The sequence below is a fragment of the Osmerus mordax genome, chromosome 14 (assembly GCF_038355195.1).
Source record: "Osmerus mordax isolate fOsmMor3 chromosome 14, fOsmMor3.pri, whole genome shotgun sequence".
In the NCBI taxonomy this organism is placed as follows: Eukaryota; Metazoa; Chordata; class Actinopteri; order Osmeriformes; family Osmeridae; genus Osmerus; species Osmerus mordax.
Window position 1 is genome coordinate 2,302,202 of NC_090063.1, and position 23,046 is coordinate 2,325,247.

General features: G+C 40.8%; 1 protein-coding gene across 1 annotated transcript; it reads right to left on the reverse strand.

Annotated features, from left to right (window-relative positions):
• Positions 1–346: 346 nt before the first annotated feature.
• LOC136956617 (phosphatidylinositol transfer protein beta isoform-like) lies at positions 347–22,644 on the reverse strand. The gene is made up of 11 exons (XM_067250541.1): positions 22,617–22,644; positions 20,833–20,863; positions 18,236–18,381; positions 18,016–18,107; positions 17,800–17,807; positions 17,233–17,307; positions 17,028–17,111; positions 6,615–6,692; positions 6,398–6,508; positions 6,153–6,275; positions 347–3,178 (listed from the first exon to the last, which is right to left on the reverse strand). The coding sequence occupies exons 1-11, from the start codon at positions 22,634–22,636 to the stop codon at positions 3,128–3,130; spliced, it is 819 nt and encodes a 272-aa protein (XP_067106642.1). The 5' UTR covers positions 22,637–22,644; the 3' UTR covers positions 347–3,127.
• Between the last annotated feature and the right edge of the window lie 402 nt (positions 22,645–23,046).

The following is a 23,046-nucleotide window of genomic DNA, read 5'->3' on the forward strand; positions in this document are numbered from 1 at the left end:
AGACACACCACATATTTGGATTTTGGTAAACCATCTTTCCATTTTACCTTTTCAACAGGATCAAGTGTAGTGCTGGTCATTAACCTGACGTGTCAGGAAGCCTCACAAGTTAAGCTGTTTCACCCATAGGCTTACAGAAAATGGTTTAACCATATTGCTCAGCAGCAATCGTAAACCTTTCAACTCATATTCCACATTGGAGTTGCTTTATGGAACATGGATAATCTACACACATCGTATGTAGATTTACTTTCATTTGCTACATCCAAACAACTTTACGTCCTTCATTGCACGTCCTTGAGTCCTAAGCAATTGGCTTACACCTGCCACATTTAAACCTCACGACAGAAAAATCAGATTCCAAAATAAGAGTAAAAGGCTTTTTTTCTTCAAATTTATTATATATTCTGTTAATTTCCATTGTCTAGATTTTTGTTGTTGTTGCCACAGCTCAAAAGCTGCAAGAGAAAACAACTATTTTAACAATTTACATTCACCACAAATTCCCCTGAATTTCCCATTATCAGAAAATACATTTGAATTAATTGTGAATATAAAAAAAATAAAGTAAATCAATAGTAGATTTTGCAAGAGCTGTCCTGATTACAAGAAAGATGCAGCATTTCATGGACTAATTATTTTCCCCTCAGTCACAAACTGGCTGGCATCATTGTACTGCTATAAAGAGTACACCATACACAGCACCTGCTTATGTTAAAGGCATAGTTCCCATCAATATTGTCACCCTTCAGAAGCAGTCTAAGGTCAAACTGAGTCAACAGCAATTTGGAGGTGAACTGTCCTCTTTGGGTTGCATTCTCGGCTAATGCAGGTGGCCTACCTGACGAACAATAATACATAGATCAAACTTAAATGGTCGACTTCTAAAACAAACATTTAAAAAAGAAAAAGGGTCTCAAACAATGAAAAGAAAAAAAACATCACTTGACTGTTTCATGTTTAGCATCTCACTCCAAGGATTCATAAGCGTGCAGATAAAAAATATAGGGTTCAGTGGAAATGGGAGGAAGTAGTAGAAATGTTGGTTAATTCATCAATATTCTTATCTCTTAATTATGTAGCGAGTACATGATCTGCCTGCATGGGTGGAAATGTGTCTCCCTGGGCCCTGCACTCAAACATGCTTTTTATAGGTAAACCTGTATATTCATGGGCATAGAAAAGTTAAGAAAATATCAGTGAAGGAAAACAATGCATGACTAGCATGCTCTACCATACTTATCCATCAGGGTGGGAGTGGGGATTTAATTCTGTTCTGAACCGTGCCATCCACACCTACTGTCAGGGTCTCCCTGAATTTACACTACATGTTGTACAAAGTTAGAGCACTTTAGATACGAGGCGGTAATTTGGACCTGACAATGATTATAAAGATGAATTTGAAACAAGATATTCATTGCTTATTCAACGATTTACCAAGGGATCCCTTTAAGATGACAACCCTGTCACTACCGTGTCTTGATGTCGGTCCCCGACAGAAAAAAGTTGCACATGGAAAAGGAAACTTTGAGGACACATGGACATCAATTGGCATGTGTGCGAGAGATGTTGCATCACACAGGTGTGACTACAGTACATTAAGCATTCAACATCTCCATTCCTATATATACACATATTTCTTTCCCCCCTCCCTTGAAGTCAACTTCTGCATGAAACTCAAGCAGACATATGACATAGGTGACAGGTACAACCCCAGTTAGATCCCAATCACAAATATAGGACTCCTCTTACCCCACGCCAAATCCTAATGGGATGGTACAAAACAGAGCTGACCACATATGAGCCAAAGCAAATACATCCTTCCCTGCCAGGAAAACCATAGCGGATGTTTCTAAACCAGTAATTCACCACTCAGGGACAAAGTTTTTAAAACTGTAAAATAAAAAAGGGGGAAAATATATACATGTAAGATGCAACAATCAGTCAAAAAACATATACTTAGACACTCTTTTACACAATCTTTGTGTCGAGAACTGACTGTGGACCTCAGCCAGTAGAGGGCTATAGAGCCATACAATGTGTCTGGTAGAACTAAAACTAACAGTAGTTATGAACAAACACACAAAACGTTCTGTTGAAGTAAACTGAGGTTGGAGGCCCAAAGTTGGCCCAGCCCTATTTAGGGAGGGGAGGGGGCACGCAGCAAGAGAATGAGACAAATTAACAGGCTTGATCAGCTAAAAGCATCAAGTGGCACCTAAACCACTCCGGAGCAGCTTTCATTTAATAGTCTGAAGATATTAACCAACACCATCTCCCTCTACAGGGAAGAAGCAATCAGTCAATAAAAATTACACAACACACACAAGTGCCAACTCAAAACACACAACGTTAACAGCTTCAAAGAGGACTCTAACCCTCTCTTTTTTGGACACAGTGCCTAAATGCAGAAAAGTTGCATTGAGGTGTTAGCAAGCTTTTGCAATGCTAGTTGCTAAGATGATGCCTCTGTTCACATGCACTTTAGAGGAAATGTGTGTGTGTGTCTACATGTGTATTGTAGAATAGCAGTGGCATAAGCATCACACATGTCCTAGGAACTCAAAAGCTGGTAAATCTGCAGAAAATAAAAAACTAAACAGGAAAAGAACTACTACAAATGGAATAAAAACTTTCAGACTTGGGGGGGGGGGGGGGGGGGCAACATAAAACATAGTCATGACAAACATTATACGAGGGGAAAATTGGTCCAATACCGGTTTGAGTGACTCAATACCAATTTTTGTGGGAAATGTGTAACCAACAACTATGACATTCTACTGTTTAAAAGACTTGGCCTTCTAAGTCATGTTTTTTTACCCAGATACAAAGCCCATTTTTGACAATCAACTAACAATTACATGACAGGCAATTTACGTTCTGGGTAAAACGTTTTTGTTATATTCTTTCTTTGTTGATATATGCAAAAATCTTTTATTTTCTGTATGAGTAGGAGGCGGCTTGTGATTGGTTGAGGGTCTGTACAGTACTATTGACCAATCCTGACAAACCCCCCCCCAATGAATAATGGGAGACAGGAAGAGAGCAGCAAACAGCAGGGCCAGTCCCTCATCGTGTTGGGTGTGTCTTTGATGACATCATCATGAAAGGATTTGGTTGGTTCGCATCATTGCTCGTGAGCAGCACTGGTGCCTCGAACCTGACCTGTTTTACGCAACTGAGAGGGGAGAAAGAGAGAAATGGAAAATAGAAAGAACATACACAAAGAGAGAAAGACAGTTTAGAGGGGGAGAAAGAATTGTCAAAAAAAGATTAGAATTAGAACTCATTTATGTCTCATCACTGAGTAAACACCATCTGTAATTGTAAATCTGCCATGACAATGTAAATAGATGCTAAACATGTCAAAAGACAAAAGTAGTGTTTTAACCAACCCCACTTTAGAGAAGGTGAAAAATTATGAAATGAGGACAGGTAAGCCATGCAGGACAGAGAAAAAATTATGCACACCGTGGACACGTACGTCTCAAAGGCACACGTGTGCTGACTCGACAGCGAGTAGGGCATCAGCAAAGACAATAGTAATTGTGAAGTCATATCTAAAACAATTACAAGGGCATGGTATGAGTAGACTGCATGCTACAATGAATACAGCAGTAATTACAACAGAAAATAAAAGAACAGCAAGCATAAGAATTTCCAACTGGGCTGTGAAGTGTTAAAACAAGAACACGACACAGCAAAATAATTGATGAGAGAGAAAGATAGTGAGAATCTGAAACACAGCAGACTGAACCGAACAGCGGAGAGATGGTTAAGCCGCTTGCACACTGCCCAGACAATTCCCAACTAGCCCCAACATTCTAAGTTGGCAGTTATTGGTTGCAGTCTTTAGAATGTTCAGAAAACCAGTTATTAATGCGAGCAACTAAAAATAAATAGAAACAAGGTGTCTGACACAAAGTTCAGCCAAAACGTTGTGCAGCATCGCATCGCTCGTGTCCAGTTACGACATGCCAACAGAAAACAAGGCCATCAAACTGCTTTTACAATTACAATTACATTTAGCAGACGCTCTTATCCAGAGCGACTTACAGTAAGTACAGGGACATTCCCCCGAGGCAAGTAGGGTGAAGCGCCTTGCCCAAGGACACAACGTCAGTTGGCATGACTGGGAATCGAACTGGCAACCTTCGGATTACTAGCCCGACTCCCTCACCGCTCAGCCAACTGACTCCCTGCTTTTAGTTGTGTCGCATTGCTCGCGTCATTTCCAGTTAGGACAATGTGTGACAGACAAGACACTTTTGTTGCTGATTTACGTTTTAGCCTTATTTGACATGGATGAAGTGGAGGGCTTGTTAAATATGTTCAAAGTAGTCATGGTCTACCGGGCCTTTTTAAAGATTATTGATAAATTATCCTAAAGAGAATATGATAGCTGAATCTATTTATCCGGCTTAGTGCCTAGTGGTTAATGATAGTACACTACAGGGCTCAACATTAACTTTTTGAGGAACTTGTCCTTTGGACAAGTACATTAACGTTTCACTTGTCCATGCACAAGTCACTTGTCCGGGTAAAGATTTATCATTTTATTTAAAAAAAAACATTGTGTTGACGTTTCTAGCTAGCTAGCGTCGGCAGCGGTGTACCTAGCAAGGATTAGCAGCATTTGTATCGGTTAAATGTACATAGTTAAACATCAGCTCATATTCAACTGTAAAGTAGGCTATACACCTTTTAATACAGGGCTGCCAACGCTCACGCATTGGCCGTGAGATACGCAATTCAACCAGTTCACACGCTCTCACATCAAACTTTTTACTTCTCACGCTAAGAAGGCAACGCCAACCAAGTAGTCCTGCTAACGTTGCAAACAGTAATGGACGAGGCACAGGCACAAGGAGTGAAGAAACATAGCGAACACCCGTGAAAGCTCGTGTCGGGGCTATTTATCTTATTTTAGATACAGCATGAATTTAGCTAGCTTGCAAATACTGAGGATAGCCTACCGAAATAGAGTTAGCCAATGTCGTAGCAATGCTAGCTAATGTTAGTTTGTTATCTGTATAACATTTCACTGGGTCTTACACCGCTGCTTGATTTACTGGAATTATTATGAAATGTTATGTTCTACTAGCCATTTGCTTACTAGAGCAAGTCACGGTATTACAAAGCCCTGATAGTGTAACTGAGACGACACAGTAGCTAAATAATTCCTCTTTCAAATAATAAGCCCCCGTTCAAGTGTTGAGCATGATATTAGATGCATGGTCTGTAGAGATATTGGGACGAAGCCACTTCTTTTGTGTTTTGCTAATGCAGAATTCGGTAAAATAAAATCGGTAAAATAGACATGAGTGGAACATAACGTGAAGTAACATGGCATTTTATTTTGTTTGAGTTTTAACTTGTCTAGTGGGGCAAGTAAATTTCTCTTCCACTTGCCCTACAAAAAAATCCACTCTTCCCGGACAAACGGACAAGCCTTAATGTTGAGCCCTGCACTAGCCTACAGTTTACATGAAGATAATTTCAGGCTCCCTCTGATCTCTACAAAATAGGCTATTTAGTAGATTCAACATTTTTACCGCAAGATATTCAACTTTAAGTTCCAAGTAGCCTGCGCACGTTGGTCAGACTCTCCACGACTCCACCAAACCCAACTGGACATATCAAACTTGAAAAACTCCATCCAACTAACACCGTCAAACACAGACTGACAGCGCACACTGATCCGACAGTTGCCATTGGTTGGAGTTGGTCTAGGCAGTTTTCAAGCGGCTTTAGGCAAACTGGAATCAGCAGTCAGGAAAAAAGAAAAGCGGGTGATGAGTGATGCTGACAAACGATGGAAAGAGCGAGAGACTGATGAAGACAAGTGCAGAGTATGAATCCACACCGCCGTCCCCATTCTCCCCATCTAGAACTTACTCAGCCTGCCTCAGGCCCTGGGATCTAGAGGGGGGCGGGATCTACTCTTCCGTTGCCGAGGTTCCTCGCACATCACCTTTCTGACGCATCTAAACAAAGTAGAACTGTCAGCAAGGACCAACTAGTAAGCCCCTGGTTTGTGCTTCAGCTGAGGGATGGGGGTACGAGAGGGTTGGGGGGTTAGCCCCCCCCTCTTCTAGTGTTAGATTTTAATGATCATCATCAGACAGAGATAGGTGTTCCCGGTTAGTTACCTCCTCTAGCTCCCTCTGTGTCTCCTCCTCCATCCGCCTGATGTCCTCCATGGTCAGGCCCACCCAACTGTCGATCCAGCAGAAGAGTTGGCGATGGAAGTTAGTGAAGATGCGCTTCTCTTGCTGTGGAGGAAGAAGAAGGCAGGAGACACAAGACAGGTAGGAAAGATAGGCTAGATCCTCGAACAAATACACGTTTGGATGCGTCAAAACAGCAGCGTGAAAGAGGTTATAAAGTGTTTTACCTTGTGGATAAAATGTTCTACTTTGCTCTGTAGACCCCACCACTTGAACTTGACAGTGACCAGTTTGTACGCACACATACGAGGGCAGTCCGTCTTGGCCACCATCTCTTTCTGTCAGGGTATTGGTGGGGGGGATATAGACATGAATAGATGGGACACTGGGAGTCATGGACATTGGGCATTGTGAACATGATGGGGAACACGGTGCATCTCGTACCTTCCAGTCAGGACCCAGCGGTCCTCTGCCCGTCTTGGTTGAGTGGAAGAGAGCGGGATCCTCCTCCGGCTTATAATCCTACGGGGTGTACAAATACATCATAGGGCATCATGAACCATGCACACTATGGAAGGAAAGTTCATACTCACTGGCCTGCATGCATCTGTGTATATTTTTATTGTGTATATATTTTTTTGGCACCATTTAAATGATCTGTTTTCACTGCAGGTGGTGGGGTGTGGGTACACCATTGCCCCCTATCAGAAGGCCAGCAACATGAGCTCTCACATTCCCACTTCTCCAATTTTAATCCATTGGATGTGTGAGCAGTGGACACCCAGTACTTGAACCATATGGGTCTTACAGATTAAGCCTTGGCTCCGGTCACTGATCCACTTATGTCATTACAGCACAGTTGCTCCTGTAGGAAACAGTGTGGCCACACACTGCCTATACTCGGGTCTGGCTCATGGCCTGCTCCAGGTTTCAAACCCCTGGAACCTGTGTTGGTAGGTTTTCTGAGTGAATTTGAGGCCAGTGCTAATGACAAGCTAACAATAGAAAGGGTTTATCCTAATGAAAACCTTCTCAACATAAGACAATTGTGTGTGCATACATGTATGTATGTATGTATGTATGTATGTATGTATGTATGTATGTATGTATGTATGTATGTATGTATGTATGTATGTATATATTATACACACTCTTTTAAAGCAATTTTATATTTTGAAATGCTCCATTCCGGTTTTATTTTGAAGGCCAGAAATTCATGAATTTGACAGATGATGTCTACGTTGGCTGATATTTGTAGTGTGCAGTAAGAGTGAGGTCTAACCTGTTTAGACCCCTGAGGATAAGGACTGAGGGCTTATAGACAGAATTAGATGTGACCGGCACATATGGACTCAAGAGCAGTACTCTGAGAATACGAGTACCTCCTGTGTCTCAGTATTCTGACTTGTGACAAAAGGCAAGTGTGTTTAAAAACAAAATGGCTATAGTGCATCAGGGTCAAGGAGTAACTAATGTAGGAGATACTATGCCATTTCATGACTTCAGATTGTTACTTCGGAGCCTGGTGTATGCTTTCATAATGGGAATCCCGTTCTGAACATGCACAGCCAACCTACACCATGGGAGGGAGACATCCACTGTGGCTGAAAACCTAGAATTGATGCTCTAGTTTCAGACCATTTGCAAAACTCATCCCCCAAATATCAGTCTAAACGGTTACTTAATTGGGTGTGCTTGCCTTTGGCAAGGCTCAACCTTTGTTCACTCTCGTATATATTTATTATTAATTATTTTCCGACCCCTAAGGCTCCGTGAATGTTTGCACTACATAGACAACGTCGGTGTCAAAATCTTCGTCTTGGTCACGATTGCGTTGCTTGTATTAGGATTTACGTTCCGTTGCACGGTTTAGGAGAATAGTCACTTAAATAATACTGAATCCAATTATATAATTTTAAATTATGACATTGGTTGAAAACAAATTATACATTATTATAATGTCATTGCGACAATTACATTGTTACGTCCCCAGTCCTGTCATGTGTTCTGTGTGTGTGTGTGTTTGTTTTGCTCTGTGTCCTTTCCGTACAGGTGGCACCAATCACCCTCATTACCACTCATCTACGACTCCTCCCTCCCGTTACCTATTGTCCAGCTGGTTCCTATTGTACATTATCCAATCCCATCGTCCCCTCAGCTGTATATCTGTGCCACTGTTTGTCTCGTTCAAGGTCTTAATTTTGTGGTCTCTGTCTCTCTGTGTTTAGTTGCTCTGTCTTGGAGGGTTTTTGGTTTGTGACATTTGACAGACTGTTAGAACGGTTGTTTGTGATTGTTTTGTTGTATTGTAACCTAACTTTTGTTTACTTTCCATTGTTAATCTTATTTCGTTTGTCTTCCTAGGGAGGAGGGGAAGCACCTTGGTGTTAGGCAAGACGCCTAGGTTAGATCTGGGCAGACCACCCCCTGTATTTTGGTTAGGGCGTTCTGCTGGAGCGCCAGTTAGCAAGTATTATTATTTGATGGGTAGTTAGGACAGGTAAAGGGTAAAAGGGTGGGCAGTATTTTACTTTCTTTGCTTTGGTCCTGTCCAGCCCCTTCTCCCTACTATTACCGTGGCTAATAAATGCCCCTTCTGAAACGGTAACATTGTGTCGGTGCCCTTGCTTGCACCCACGACTCCATAACTCTTTTTCTGACCACTGGGGGTCCTTGAGAAGCGAGGTGTAGCCTCCCCTCCCTAACGGGGGTAGTGCGTAACAACATGTACAATATAGCAAGGTAGCTGACTTCACAACTCGCGAATTCACCTTTCATCAACCCCAAGTTCACGTGCTACAGATCTGTTGCTGCTGGTGAATGCTTTCTGCACAGCTTTCTGTTTGAAAGCTAAAGGGTAAGAACATTTTGGCATGCAGCTTCAGATATCTACATGGCCGCACTGCAGCTACAATTCACTAAATGTCTTACTAATTAAACGCCGCCCTCGAATAAACGCTGCACCAAAAATTATCATTGTGTAATATATTGTGTAATATATCCCGACCATGTAGAGACAGGAATGACATACCGTTGTGTAAATAAGATAAATAACATAAGGCCATTTAGTTTAATAAAAGAGCAAGCTATAGACCTGTTTTATAGGAAAGGTAACCTTAAATTACTTATTTTGTGATCTGGCACTATTAAACCTTGACTTTCCAGGGGAGGCGGGGCGCCACCCTAATATAATGGTAGTGGAAACACTGTGGTTGAACAACAGAGTTGGTTAACGTTACTTTTAAAAGTAACTAATTACATTTAAGTAACTAGTTACGTTACTTAGTTACTTGCTGTAAAGAGTAAGGCGTTAAGTTACATTATAGAGGCCGACCGATAAAGGATTTTTAAGGCCGATACAAATATTCAGTGATTTAAGAATCAGATATTCCGATATCGGCCGATATATAAAAAAATATTTTAAAAATCCAGAAACGCGTAACAAAACAAACTGATTTCCCTAACAGTATTTATTTGTAGTTTACATTTAGTCACTTTTAGCAGAAGTTCTTATCCAGAGCGACTAAGTACAGGGATATTCCCTGAGGCATTCCCCGAACATTAATATTCATTTATCGGTCATTATAAATGCCGATACCGATAGTTTGGAAAATGCCTAATATCGGACGATAATATCGGCCCGCCGATATATCGGTCGGGCTCTATTACATTAAGAAAAGTATTTTATTTTTAAGACAATTCACTTTGGTCACTTACGCCAAGAAGGCACATTTATGGGTTGACCTCAGCAATAGCACATATTTTACTGAATATTCAGTGTCACTCGCATATAACATGATCAATTCTCATTATACAGCAAAACGGATCAAGGTAATAATCCACCATAAAGAAAAGCAATATTTGCATGAAGTTCTTGAATCAAGAAACTCTTTAATCAATAAATAATTTCGTAAAATCCCAGGCAGAAGTCTAGTAGTTAGCTAGCTCTACAATTTACCAGGGCTAGGTCTGAATCTAGGAGCAAAACGAAGCTAAGCTATAGCTAGGTATATGGTAGCAAAATGGTGTTCACTTCACTTATGTACTGAACCAGACTATTTTACTTACTAATATAATCCTAAACCGCTGCAACGATACAGCGACGCATCACACAAGCTTGAGTTCATATACATTATGTAATGTGACATTACGTAGGCCTACTGTACATGCAAGTCTTGAATAACTATTTAGCTGGTCGGCTCCATGACGCCGGGTAAGTTGGGCTCGTGAGACTACTCACCAAAAGAACGAAGGGGAACCCACTTCACTTGTCTAGCTACCTAGCGAAAAGTAGCCTCAACTTTCCTAGACTTTTAGCTACATGCTGAGGGCTCGCTACCAAAAGACTAAATTGGGTAACGCGTTACTTGTTTGAACAATGAACTTGTAACTGATTAATTCAATTAACTAAGTAACGAGTTAAGTTACTCATTAACTAACAAAAGTAGTCTGACTACTGTAACGCATTACATTGTTATGCGTTACCCCCAACACTGTTGAACAAGTACTTGTCAATGTCAATTGACCCTTCACATAAGCACGCCCACCTTAGTTATAGCAGGTTCTACTGTAAACTGCTGTATAAGTAGCATACTGTACCAGTCAGTGTAAGTGATTCTTTTTGGAGTAATAGCTTCAGATCGAGGGGAAACTGATGCAATATGCAGTGGATATATTCAAATCTAAACAGTGTACATATAAATAATTAAAGCAAAGCATACTGTACCACCACTACAGTACAGTGGTACTAGTAGAGGGTCATGGTTAAACTACTTCAGTGATTAAAGCAAATCAATTCGTAATTGGTCATGTTCAAGTTTATAATCTAAAATTCGGAATTAAAGTAGGCAATGTGAAGTGTCCAGCACAGACCCACTTACCGTTTTTTCCAGACTATAAGTCACACTTTTTTTTTTTTCTTTCATAGTTCGGCGGGTCCTGTGACTTGTATTATATCCTGTGATAGTCAGGTGCGACATATAATAATTTCAGTAATTCATGCTGACAGACATGAACCAACGAGTAAACATTACCATCTACAGCCGCGAGAGGGTGCTTGTGACAACTATATGCTGCACCTGTACCCCTGAAACATTAACTTAAAGACAACTGAACACAAACAAAATGCCCCCAAAAAGAAAATCCTGTTCTGCAGATTACAAACTGCAGGTAGTAAAATATGCAGCCGAAAACGGTAATCAAGCAGCAGAAAGAAAGTTTGGAGTGGCGTAAAGCAGAGTTACTCTTACTGCAATGAAGAAAACAAAAAAAGCTAATTGCAGACTGAAAGCAAGATGGCCAGAGCTGGAGGAACGAGTCCACAGATGGGTGCTTGAACAACGTGCTGCCGGGAGAGGCTTTTCAACTGTGCCGTTACGTCTCCACGCCCTGGTAGTTGCCAAGGAGATGAATATACCGGTAAATGACTTTGCAGGCGGGCCTTCTTGGTGTTACCGCTTCATGCAATGCAACTGCCTCTATCAGAGCACAGACAACGTTGTCAGAAACTGTCAGCAGACTTCCAAGCCAAGGTCGACAGTTTCAGTGAGTTTGTTGAAAAGAGGGTAACTGAACACGTCACCGGATCATATTATCAACATGGACAAGGTCCTGCTCGCGTTTGACATCCCCATGGGCCGGTAACTGAACACAACATGTCACCGGATCAGATTATCAACATGGACAAGGTCCTCCTCGCATTTGACATCCCCATGGGCCGAAGTGTCGCAGAGAAAGGGCAGAAAAGTGTGATTATAGTGACAACTGGTCATGAGAACACACACTTCACAGTGGTGCTGGCATGTTGTGGAGATGGATCAAAATTGCCACCGATGGTCATTTTCAAACGGAAAACCATGCCAAAAGGCGAATCTCCCCCCACAATTGTCGTGGCCGTGAATGAGAAAGGGTGGATGAATCAAGAAATGATTAACTTGTGGCTTCCAAAGTGCTACACTAAGCGTCCCGATGGCTTCTTTAAAACACGCAAAGCCCTGCTTGTGATGGACAGTATGCGAGCGCACATAACGCCACAGTTCACAGAGCTTGCAACTCCATACCTGCCATCATCCCTGGAGGCTTAACTAAAGTACTTCAGCCACTCGACATCTCAGTGAACCAGAGCTTTAAGACAGTCTTGTGTTGCCTGTGGGAGGAATGGATGAAAAATGCCGTACGGCATTTAGCGCCTTAACGACCGAAAGCTTGAAGGAGCTTCTTCAAGTAGTGACCAGTAGCTAAGGTAGGATTAGTCAAAGCTGTTTTGGGGTGAGGCTTTTGCGATAGGTCAATTGTGATGAGAGAAATGCCACAGAGGAAAAACTAATCACCAGCTGCATCACAGACACTGCACTATCTATAATTCCCAAAATCTTTGCATGTCACTGACATCTTCCTGGGCACAGTGCACTAGTTTCATAAAATTCTAACGCAGCGGCGCCAATGATTTTGTAGCTGCGTGCCGCCACAAAACAAATATAGCGGAAACAACGTTGAAGGTTTAAACTAAGTTTTTCATGCTTGTTCAATGAACCATGAAGAATTAATGAGAATGCACCAGTGGAACAGTCAATAAGGAATCAACAGCTTACAAACGGTAGGTAATTAAGGTCACCGTTATAAAAACTTAGTAGAGAGGCGTCTTTAGTGTCCTGACTCTGACTCTCCAAAGCAAGATGGCCAGGGTCCCTGCTCATCTGCATGAGGATTGCAGATGTGGCCAGGGCAATAAATTGCAATGTTCGTACAGTGAGACGCCTAAAAAAGCACTATAGACCTAATCAGAATGTTTGTAAACAAAGGTTGCCAAGATACTTCCGGGTGGATAACTGTCATCCTGTCAACAGCTGTTAGTATACTAGCATAGCAGTTCATTTAAAAGATTAGATCGAAAATATTAACGTAATGCAGAAATTTTGTTGTGTTTGGGGTTGTAATGCCAAATGTACCCAGGCATGTAAAGGATTAGGTTTAGGCTTTTTCCGTTTTCCCACGGTTAAATAGAAATCGACCCAACGGAACCTGTGGATACAGAGACTAAGACGGGTGGATAACGTTAGCACAGATCCAGCCTTAGTACTACCACCTTAGTACGTTTACCGGGCTGTCTCGCTGCATCTAACGGTACCAAACTGTGGACAGGCTGGCAACCAACCACTCATGACCAGTGTTTTTTGTTCAAATCAGACTAACTTGATGTATATGAAACAATCAGTATTTAACTGATAAGAAATCTTAATGTTTGCTTTATCCAACATTTACCTTTCTATTGTCAACTCTGCTTGCTCATCGATCCGCAAATCCTCAAAACTGCTTATCTACAATACAATGACAAAGTTTTCAACACTGTCAATAAGATAGATAGGTACTTTATTAACCCCCGAAGGGAAATTATTGTGTCCAGACAGACAGCTAGAAAGCTACAAGCAGTCCAGAAAATCGTTAATCGTTAAGTTGGATATTGTAGTGATCTCAGTCACTACAAGTTTGATACAATACACCGTTACAATATTACTGTTATTCGCTAACAAATATCAACAGCAACGACATCGGTAACGTCTCACTTTTCAGTCCACAAGATCATAATCATAAAACGTGTTATAATCATAAACATAATAATCATAAAACGTGTTCGTACTTTGGTTAAATGACATGGAAAATCCTGTTGGCTTGTTATGGTTTACTATCGCCAGGAGCGACGTTATCCACCCGGAAGTAAGATATTTGTTGTTGTGACGTCACGCTGAAAGGTCGTATAGGGAGACAGGAAGGACAGCTGATGGTCCTTGCAGTGGCAGACCAACTGTAACAACACCTGCACAGGATCGGTACATTCGAGTTACACACCTGCGGGACAGGTAAAGAATGGGGACCTGGATTTATTTTGCATGCTATTTAGCGCCTAGTTACGTGACAGAGCACAGTGACAAGGAATAATATTAAACATCTAAAATCTGCATTTAAGTTTAGAATGTAAAGATGAAGTTTAATTAGTAATGGAACATTGGATAGAACGGTGGACCGGTCACTATCAGCTCACAGCAGGCATGTACTGTGTAGAAGGCTAATTAGCGAGCATTTTGTAAGAAATTAAAACAGGTAACGATTATTACACTCGCACAAATGCTCTCAAATATATTGAGGTCGCACAGACCATTTTGGGAGCATATGCAACCAAAATGGTTGAGGTTGTTTTCACAAAACAGCTTACATTTACATTTAGTCACTTAGCAGACGCTCTTATCCATAGCAACACAGTAAGTACAGGGACATTCCCCCGAGGTAGGGTGAAATGCCTTGCCCAAGGACACAACGTCATTTTGCACGGCCAGGAATCGAACCAGCGACCTTCGGATTACTAGCCCAATTCTCTAACCGCTCAGCCACCTGACTATCATAAGGCTAAAAGTAGTTCCTAACTTGCAATAATAAAATAATAATCGGATGGCCAACTTACGGTTTTCAAGTGGTACATCATATTCGACATCGAACGATGTAATTTAAACCATTGTTTTCAGAATGTGCATTCAACATGTTTGGAGTCACCCGGTACTTTGATACAAAGCCTTACCAAATGGAGTCAACATTGGGGGGGACGAATATTTTTTTTTAATGATAATTTCGGACAGCGTGCATGGCTGCCTGTCGTAGCGTAGCACATTTATATTTTTATATCAATATGTATTATGATTACGGCCTTGCTTTGATAAAATGCTTCCATACCACAGATTTCATTGTCATTTTGCCAGAAGGATTAATAACACCAACTGTCCCAATACTCTGTCTTACCCCTTACCCCTACCCCTTAGTTTTGCGCATTCACGTGAGTGTAAGTGGTGTCCCAAAACTCTTTTTGATCGAGGGGTAAGGCTAAGACGAAGGGGTATACACCGCTTAAAACCAAGTGTTTTCGGGAGCTTACTTGAAACCTAGGGGTATGTGAATCCTGCTCAACCAACAACAATGGCGGACCGAGTCCCATAAATGTTATATTTTCGGCTTAAGTAATACAATTATGACGTTCTTGTTTTGTGCTCTACACTGTCCTGTACATATGTATTTGCAACCATGTTCTTAATTGAAAAGTTTTTTTTTAATCACTAGTTTGCTACCCTAATGTTACATTGCTGATTTGCACAACAGTCCCGCATTTCTCTGATTAGCCTTGAATGGACTCCATGCATGTCTACAGTTTTAACTAAACTCCATTAGCAGCAAATTTCGTTTGATATCAGTGCATAACACGGCTTGCTTTGGAGACATCGATGTACGTAACCAAGTGGTGTCTCATTTCATTACCCATAGCCCTTACCCCTCAGTTTCGAGGGGTAAGGGCTAGGGATAAGGGGTAAGACAGAGTATTGGGATTCGGCCCAAGTATGGTAGAGTTTAGGCTAACAGCTACAATTGTGCTCATTATAATTTGAGTTGCTTTATTTGTCTTAAATAATATAATCTACAATTTCTGTAGAACATTTGTTTAATGCAGCAATGGTGACAAGCGGGAATCAGAACTCACACTGCAGCTCGACAAAAAAAAAAAAGTCTAAGTCGACCAAGAGCATATCGACCAAACAATCGAGTTGGGACAGCCCTAATTAGGGGGGTAGTCAAAAGGACTCCTAAGCCACCAAGACTAAATCACAAAAAATCCTACATTACATTTAATCATTTAGCAGACGCTCTTATCCAGAGCGACTTACAGTAAGTACAGGGACATTCCCCCCGAGACAAGTAGGGTGAAGTGCCTTGTCCAAGGACACAACGTCATTTTGCACGGCAAGGAATCGAACCAACAACCTTCTGATTAATAGCCCGACTCCCTAACCCATAACCGCTCAGCCATCTAGCCCCCCCAATCCTAAAATGTATAATGCTGGCACTCCACCTTGGTATAAACATTTCAAAAAATGAGCTTTCAAAAAGGTATTGCCTTAATCGCAAGGGTATTATGATTGTAGTGAAGTTGATCAAGGTTGCAGTCACTTATAGAAACCACCGAAGATCACAGTTGACAACTCTACGCTACTTGGCCACAAGGAAAATGCAGCACAGACAACCCATCAGTAGAACATTGCATCAAACAGTAAATGCCCTCTCCAGACCCCAAATCGACTATAGATAAAGGCAGCAGTATGAATTTTCACTATTTGTTTACTAGATGTACATGTAAGAGGCTGAACATATACTTGTTTAATTAGTGACACTTAAATTGTAGGCATCTTTACTTTAATGGCAACATGATTCCTTGTTCTACAATGAAATCACTGACATGACCATCCCCTATCAGCTAATCACTGTGGGCATAGTTTGTAAGCTTGTTAATATCATCCATAGCAACAAGAACAACCCTGATCTTTCTCTTAATTTAATACTTCTCCCCATTCCTTAGTAAAATAAGTTTTGTGAATAGGAGAGTGTCTGCTAAATGACTAAATGTAATGTAAATAGGAGGTAACTCTTAGCTAAGAACTTTTACTGCCATTTTTAGATGGAAATAAATACAAGGGAGGGGTAAGCCTAACCTATGATTTCTATTCCTGGGGGAAAAAAAATTGAGTTTACTTGCAGGTCGCACCCATTTGTGCATTGTGCTAGACCGTGCTGCTATCAACTACCATATTAATGTGAACACTGTTGATACAGCACTGCAGCTAGCTAGCTAACCTACTATCGGAACACACACACAGCTAGCAAACTCCTATGCTGGTGACCACACCAGATGCTGACTTTCGATTTTGACCACGCCTTCCCCTCCCTACATACAAATGTTTACATATTAAGTTTGCTGAAAATAAAAGCAGTTGAAATTGCGGACTTTGAGTTTATAAATTAAGGACTGGTGAACTTATTACTCACCTCAGGGGCCACTTGTTCTTTGTCTGCAATATCTATCGGGACGACCTCCACAGTCTTCCAAGTAGGCTCGTCCAGGTCATGAATCTGACCCATGGGGACAGGAAAGAAAAAGATATAATAAAAACATTTTAGACGTGTTGCAGAGGTTTGTCTATTAGTTCAGTGCACAAGTCTAGTCTATGATGCCACAGTTTGCTGAACTCACATTTTCTAGTGTCCCCATGTCAGGTTTGTGCCACGTCTCAATCTTGATCATGAAGTCGTCTTTCATGTACTCATTCTAAGGGAGAAGAAAACGGAAATGGGAAAAAAGTAATGAATAAAGCTTCAAAAGTTGCTGAAGTACAAAACAATGTATCTTGTAATGTTTGTTTTCAATATTTAATTCTCATTCTTTGGATTGAATATTGACTTGGGTAGGGTGGGGTGGGGTGGTGGGTAGGGGACAGACTGCCAGCACCGATGCTGTCTGTCAAGCCATCCTGGAGCCTCTGAAACAGTGAAGGCCATGAATGGAGAGTCCTAGGAGACCTATTTAAACCCCACAGGTAATCCAATTAACAAATGAGAGGTTTGAGGTGTATTTGATGCTGCTGGTAGAATAGGACAACTCTAAAACGGTATTGTTCGCTTGCTAAGGAAGTGACATACAGGAATGACATGCAGTTCCTTTTATATGACCACAGAATCTTTCCAGTTTCAAAATTAAGCCTAAAAAGCCTATTGTGCATGAACAACAATTCTTAAGTGAGTATATTTTCACACTACTCACCGTCACAACTGTTGATGGCACAGACATGAAACAAAAGAAACACAAACATTCGTTGTGCATGTGTCAATTTTCATTGACACATGAACATGGTTTTCTCAAAACAAATCCATTAATGCTCAAGCTGTTTATTTGGTTCTCAACACTACAGAGAGCTGTGTTAGGCTATACAATGTTATTAGAGGTGTTTACTGTGGTGGGTGCTGAGGTAGGACTCACTAGTGCGACAGTAAGGGTAGGCGTTCCAGGCTTTTTCATGGAAAACTAGTGCTCCTTCTGGTGCAATCATCTTAACAAAGGCAGGGACTTTACTGGAGAGAATCAGAGAAATGTTATCGATCCAGGTACACAATGTCCAAAGGAAGAGTGAAAAGTGAATCTATTGTGAGGAAACATAAAATGAAACAGAATGGGAAGGCAGCAGTTGAGTGAGGCCTACCTCTTCAGATGGTAAATTTTGTGTGTGTACTGTCCCTTTTCTCCCTCCTTTTCATATGGTTCATTTTTCAGCACCTCAATTCCCTCTCCTCCCCCAGTCTCATTTTTGCTGGCCTCGGCCACTGAGTACAGCTGTCCCACTTGGTACTACAAAGAGAATGAACAAACAAAGAATGGCCAAATATAACTCAATACTGAGACAACATCTTTCATTTATCACCTTTGACCCTGATGTTAACTCAGTGTGCAGATGGCTGCTTATCTCCAGCAGAGCAATATTACATTTGATAACATCCATGTAGGCTCACCAATATTAAGATGCATGTTCTGCAGTTAGGCTATATTATATAGTCTGATAACATCTCCCAATGCCGACTAGGGTTGGGTAACAAAACCCGGTGCTAATATGGCCAGTACCTATACAGGGCTCTACGCTAACAATTTTTAGCTGGAGCACATGTGCCCCCAAGTGAAAAACTTTAAAAGGCACAGTCAGTTTCCGTTTTTAAAAACTTTAAACATTGCATCATTTTTAGACTATTGAATGAATTACACAACATTTATGGGAAAAAGTATTGGTTACTTATTTATTCATTACATATTAATGTATTACTTTTTTGTATTCATTGTAACATTGTTTCAAACTGACTGGCTTAGCCAAGCTTTGTAGCATGGGCGTCTTGATCCACTTCCATCTGACACAGTTTTCAGCACATTTAAAGGCATCAAACATTTCCAGGGAGGGCGCCTCTGTACTGATCCGAATGAGGTCCTCTGTGGTGGATGGGTTCAAACTATTCATTAATGGGAAATGTAGTTTTTATGTTTTCGCACCGGTGTTCATGTAGGGTCGCAACTGCGCTCTTGGTTTTCAGCAGGGCTTGCGGCAGGACAGAAGGGGACTCAGTTAGGTGGTAAATTTGGTCACGGAAGCATTGTTTAAGTTTCTATTGTTGAACTCATGTTTATTTTGGTATGTGTAGTGTTGGCGTTAGTTTGCTTAGTTCAATTGCTCACACTGAGGGTGAAGGTTTGCTAGCTAGATCACGAGCCAGGCTGTTATAGCGCAGAACAGATGCAGTAGGCTACTGCAGGACGCAGCGGAGGTTTATCCGAGTCTCGCTTGCTAGTTGAAATCTCATAAAAAAAGCAATAAATGTTTCCCGTTGCTTCTCCTGTGTGTTTGTACCAGCCAATTGTGAAGTCTTGTTTTTGCAATTTCCAGATTGGTTCATTTCAAAATACACAGTGCATGACCAATTAAAAGCCGAAGTTCTGGCTTGCAGACACATTTTATGATTTTTTACAAGCCGCTATGCACTGTATGCCTGATGTAAAAGATGAAGTTTTTAAATGTTTCAGATAGTTAGGACATTGTTATCGTGTATACATACACACACGGTACAATGATTATGATTATATGGGGGTACGTGGTGGACTATATTATTTCAAATGGGGTAAGCAGGGGCCAGTTGTTCAGAAGTGATCAGATCGGATCAAATGGGTTGTTCAAAACAAAAAAAGGATTCTGAAATTGGATTAGATCACATAATACAGTCTTGGTTCTGATCTTGATCAAATCTTCAATATGTGTTGTTCAAAAGTTTTTAGTAGGATTGGGATACATTTGATCTAAAAAAATCAAGATCATTCTGATCCCAGCAAAAGGGCGGATTCAAGGTGGATTTCAGGAACAAAATGTTAAATAAAATATTTGTTTTATTGTCACAACAGAACATCAAAATATATTTAAGTTCTGATAAATAAAATAGAAAAATACAAATTTAAGATATGAAACAAAGTCCTTTGAACAGAAACGTTGTAGAGTGCCCTCTGGTGGACAAACTATGCAACACCAACACTCATAACATGGTTTAAGGGTGTTTCGTCCATTTTTATTAAATGTTTTAAATATGCATTTCTGTATTTATATCTATCTATCTATCTATATATATATATAGATTTTACTTTAATATTGTCTTTGTATGATATCTGACTGTAAGAATATCTTATGTTTGTATATATATTTGAATGTTTGTTCACTTTTGTTCTTTAAAAAAATCCTTTACCGGCCATTATAAATTGCGATACCGATAGTTTGGAAAATGCCTAATATCGGCCGAAAATATCGGCCCGCCGATAAATTGTGATCCAATCCAATGTTGCTTGTGTACTACAAATGTAAATTGGATTACCTGATCCTGGATAGCAAAACACAGGATTTCAAAATCCAGAGAATTCTGATCCAGATTAAACTTTTTGAACAACTGGCCCCTGCTTATAATGTTTGAAAACCCCTGTGCTACACCGAACCAGAATGCAGATTTGGTGCCCCTGCCACTTAAATGCCTGAGCTGTTGATTTAAATAGTTGCCCTCTGGTGCTCCGAAATGGACGTAAGAAGCATCATCACCGCACGCGAGCTCTAGTTAAATTATACTGATTCATGTGGTGTCAAATCTAAATTAATTTCCTGACTGAAGAAATGTACATGAACGCAAGTCAGAACAACACGGAAAGTCGAATATTTTTTTATATATATATATATAAAATAAATGGGCAGTTTAGTGAATTGCAGTAATGGAGTGGAACACTCACCTCTTCCACAGAACACGGTAAGACCACACGACTTGATGAGGATATATAGATGGAAAGGAAGATAAAAAGTTAAAATAAGGGAAAAAAACAGAGTAAGGGGGGAGAAACAAGTTAAATCAATTTAGATTCTTCTGGAAAATGTATAGGATGGAACCTCCTTGGATGTCACTGCTGACTTATGCCAGACCAAGAGTCACCTCCAATAATACCAAAACAAAACAGTTCAACCCATTATGTAGTTCAAGTGAACTGCATAAGGCATCACTTGTGTTCTACACATCTGTTGTCCCACAGCAACTACCTGGCTTGCTAATAAAGGTGAACAAATTCTAATAATAATCGGCCAAATCCTGGGATGTAAACAACTACATCCACACTGCCTGTACCCAGACAGCAGGGCAAAGAGAAACACACAGAAGGCAATATAGAGGCATTCCCCTACCCAACATAATATATTAATCTCGGTCAACTAGACAACTATGTTAGGCTGTAGTGAGTACCAAACTAATGCCATTGAAAATGTGATAAATCACAAATCAGTGATCCAAGATCCCTCAAGTCATTGGAAACCACGACATCACTAGCTAACTTATGGAGCAAACCACATTCGTAGACCTAGCTGCCAAGTTTTAGATCACATCATGTGCTATGTGGTTGAAATGATGGAACAACTAAGGTACCTCTGCCTCAAAGAAAGTAATCACAAGCTAGCTGGTTAACATAACGCTGGCTAGCTAGCTCCTTTAAACTAGTTAGCCAGCCTGAACCCCAACTAATTTGGCTATAATGTACATCTCATGCGAGGATCCGCTCTTTCAAGAGTTGCATGTCTCGCCAAGAGGACGGGTGCGAGCCGCGTACACACACAATTTGTCTAAATATAAATGCATAGCTAAAAGAGGCAGTACTAGCTGGCTATAATTTGTAATTAGCTTATCGGTGTAATGGTTCTTGCTTTAGCCGCTAAACTAACGTCATAGGAAGTTAGCTGTTAGCTATCTTAAAGCTAGCGGTCAGTGACACTGGCAACGCCCGTGCGCCGAACAGCCAAAGATGTCGTTGCTCGCTAGCTAGTCTAGTAGCTAATTAATCGAAGCCAAGTGCCGCACTGTAGACAAACTAGCTACCTAAATGCGACCTTTTGAATTAATTCGTTATTTGAATGATACACACCACACACACACGTACTGTTGGATACATTAATAAGCAACTTATCCACTCGCTATAATATGATTGTTAGAGATGCATCATTGATAACGCCACTAGGTTGAAAATGTATTGTCTGAATAGCACTGCCCCTCAGTGCTAGGCAGCCAGCTAATTCCGGTGGAAATGGCTAAAGTAAAGTTAGAACCTGCCTGATAATCTGTCCCCTATTAAAACCAAATAAGTATGGCACCATATTTACAAGCAGATCAAATGCTGTAAAACAAATTACATATAAAAGGAAAGACTCAGTTGGCTACTTCTCAGCAGGTTATGTCAAGCCGGCAGCAGAGCTATACTTGCTACTTCTCAGCAGGTTCTGTCAAGCCGGCAGCAGAGCTATCACTAAAAAGCTAGTAGCACAGGCCGACACTCCGCTAGTTATATATCTACCCTGGCAAGGCCCAACACCGGCGTGTGTCAATCCCAAATCCTGATCCACCTAACACTCACACAACTGCCTACATTATCAAACGCCGACGTTAGTCGACACCTATATGATTCACAATTCAGGAATATGTACATTTAAATAATGAAACATTAGACAACAGGCGACGAAATATGATTTTAGCACTTACTATTCCTTGATAAGCACCATCTTCTTCTCCTGGGTTGCGGCTGCGCAAAAATGGGAACGTCATCGAACATTATCCACAAATGTATTCCGCCCACAGGATTCGTGGATTGGCCAAAACATGCACCTTGAAAACTGTGCACCACAGGCTCTAAAAGGATGTTGTCGAAGCTATTTGCCGTCAGAAACCTTTCTACGTTTTGTACCAAGAGTGAGTCAATTTCTAATATGATAAATGGAAAAATTCCTTCAACAACTGTTTCAACACACCCCGCAACGTTTTCAATGAGAAAATATACAGAGCTAACATTCTTAATTTTACACTTTAAATTAGTCCACTGGCGATTAAAACATATATCTAATTTATTTTTACCAGTGAATAGCAACATGTTTCACGGTTTGATTTTAATGATTATTTGCACGAATCCCATGCC

Coding starts and splice junctions, on each gene's coding strand:
- LOC136956617 (XM_067250541.1), bottom strand. CDS start 22,636: ATGGTGCTTATCAAGGAATA. Junction 18,382..20,832: donor TACCGTGTTCTGTGGAAGAG/GTGAGTGTTCCA, acceptor TTCTCTTTGTAG/TACCAAGTGGGACAGCTGTA. Junction 3,179..6,152: donor CACAGAGGGAGCTAGAGGAG/GTAACTAACCGG, acceptor CTCCCCTCTCAG/TTGCGTAAAACAGGTCAGGT.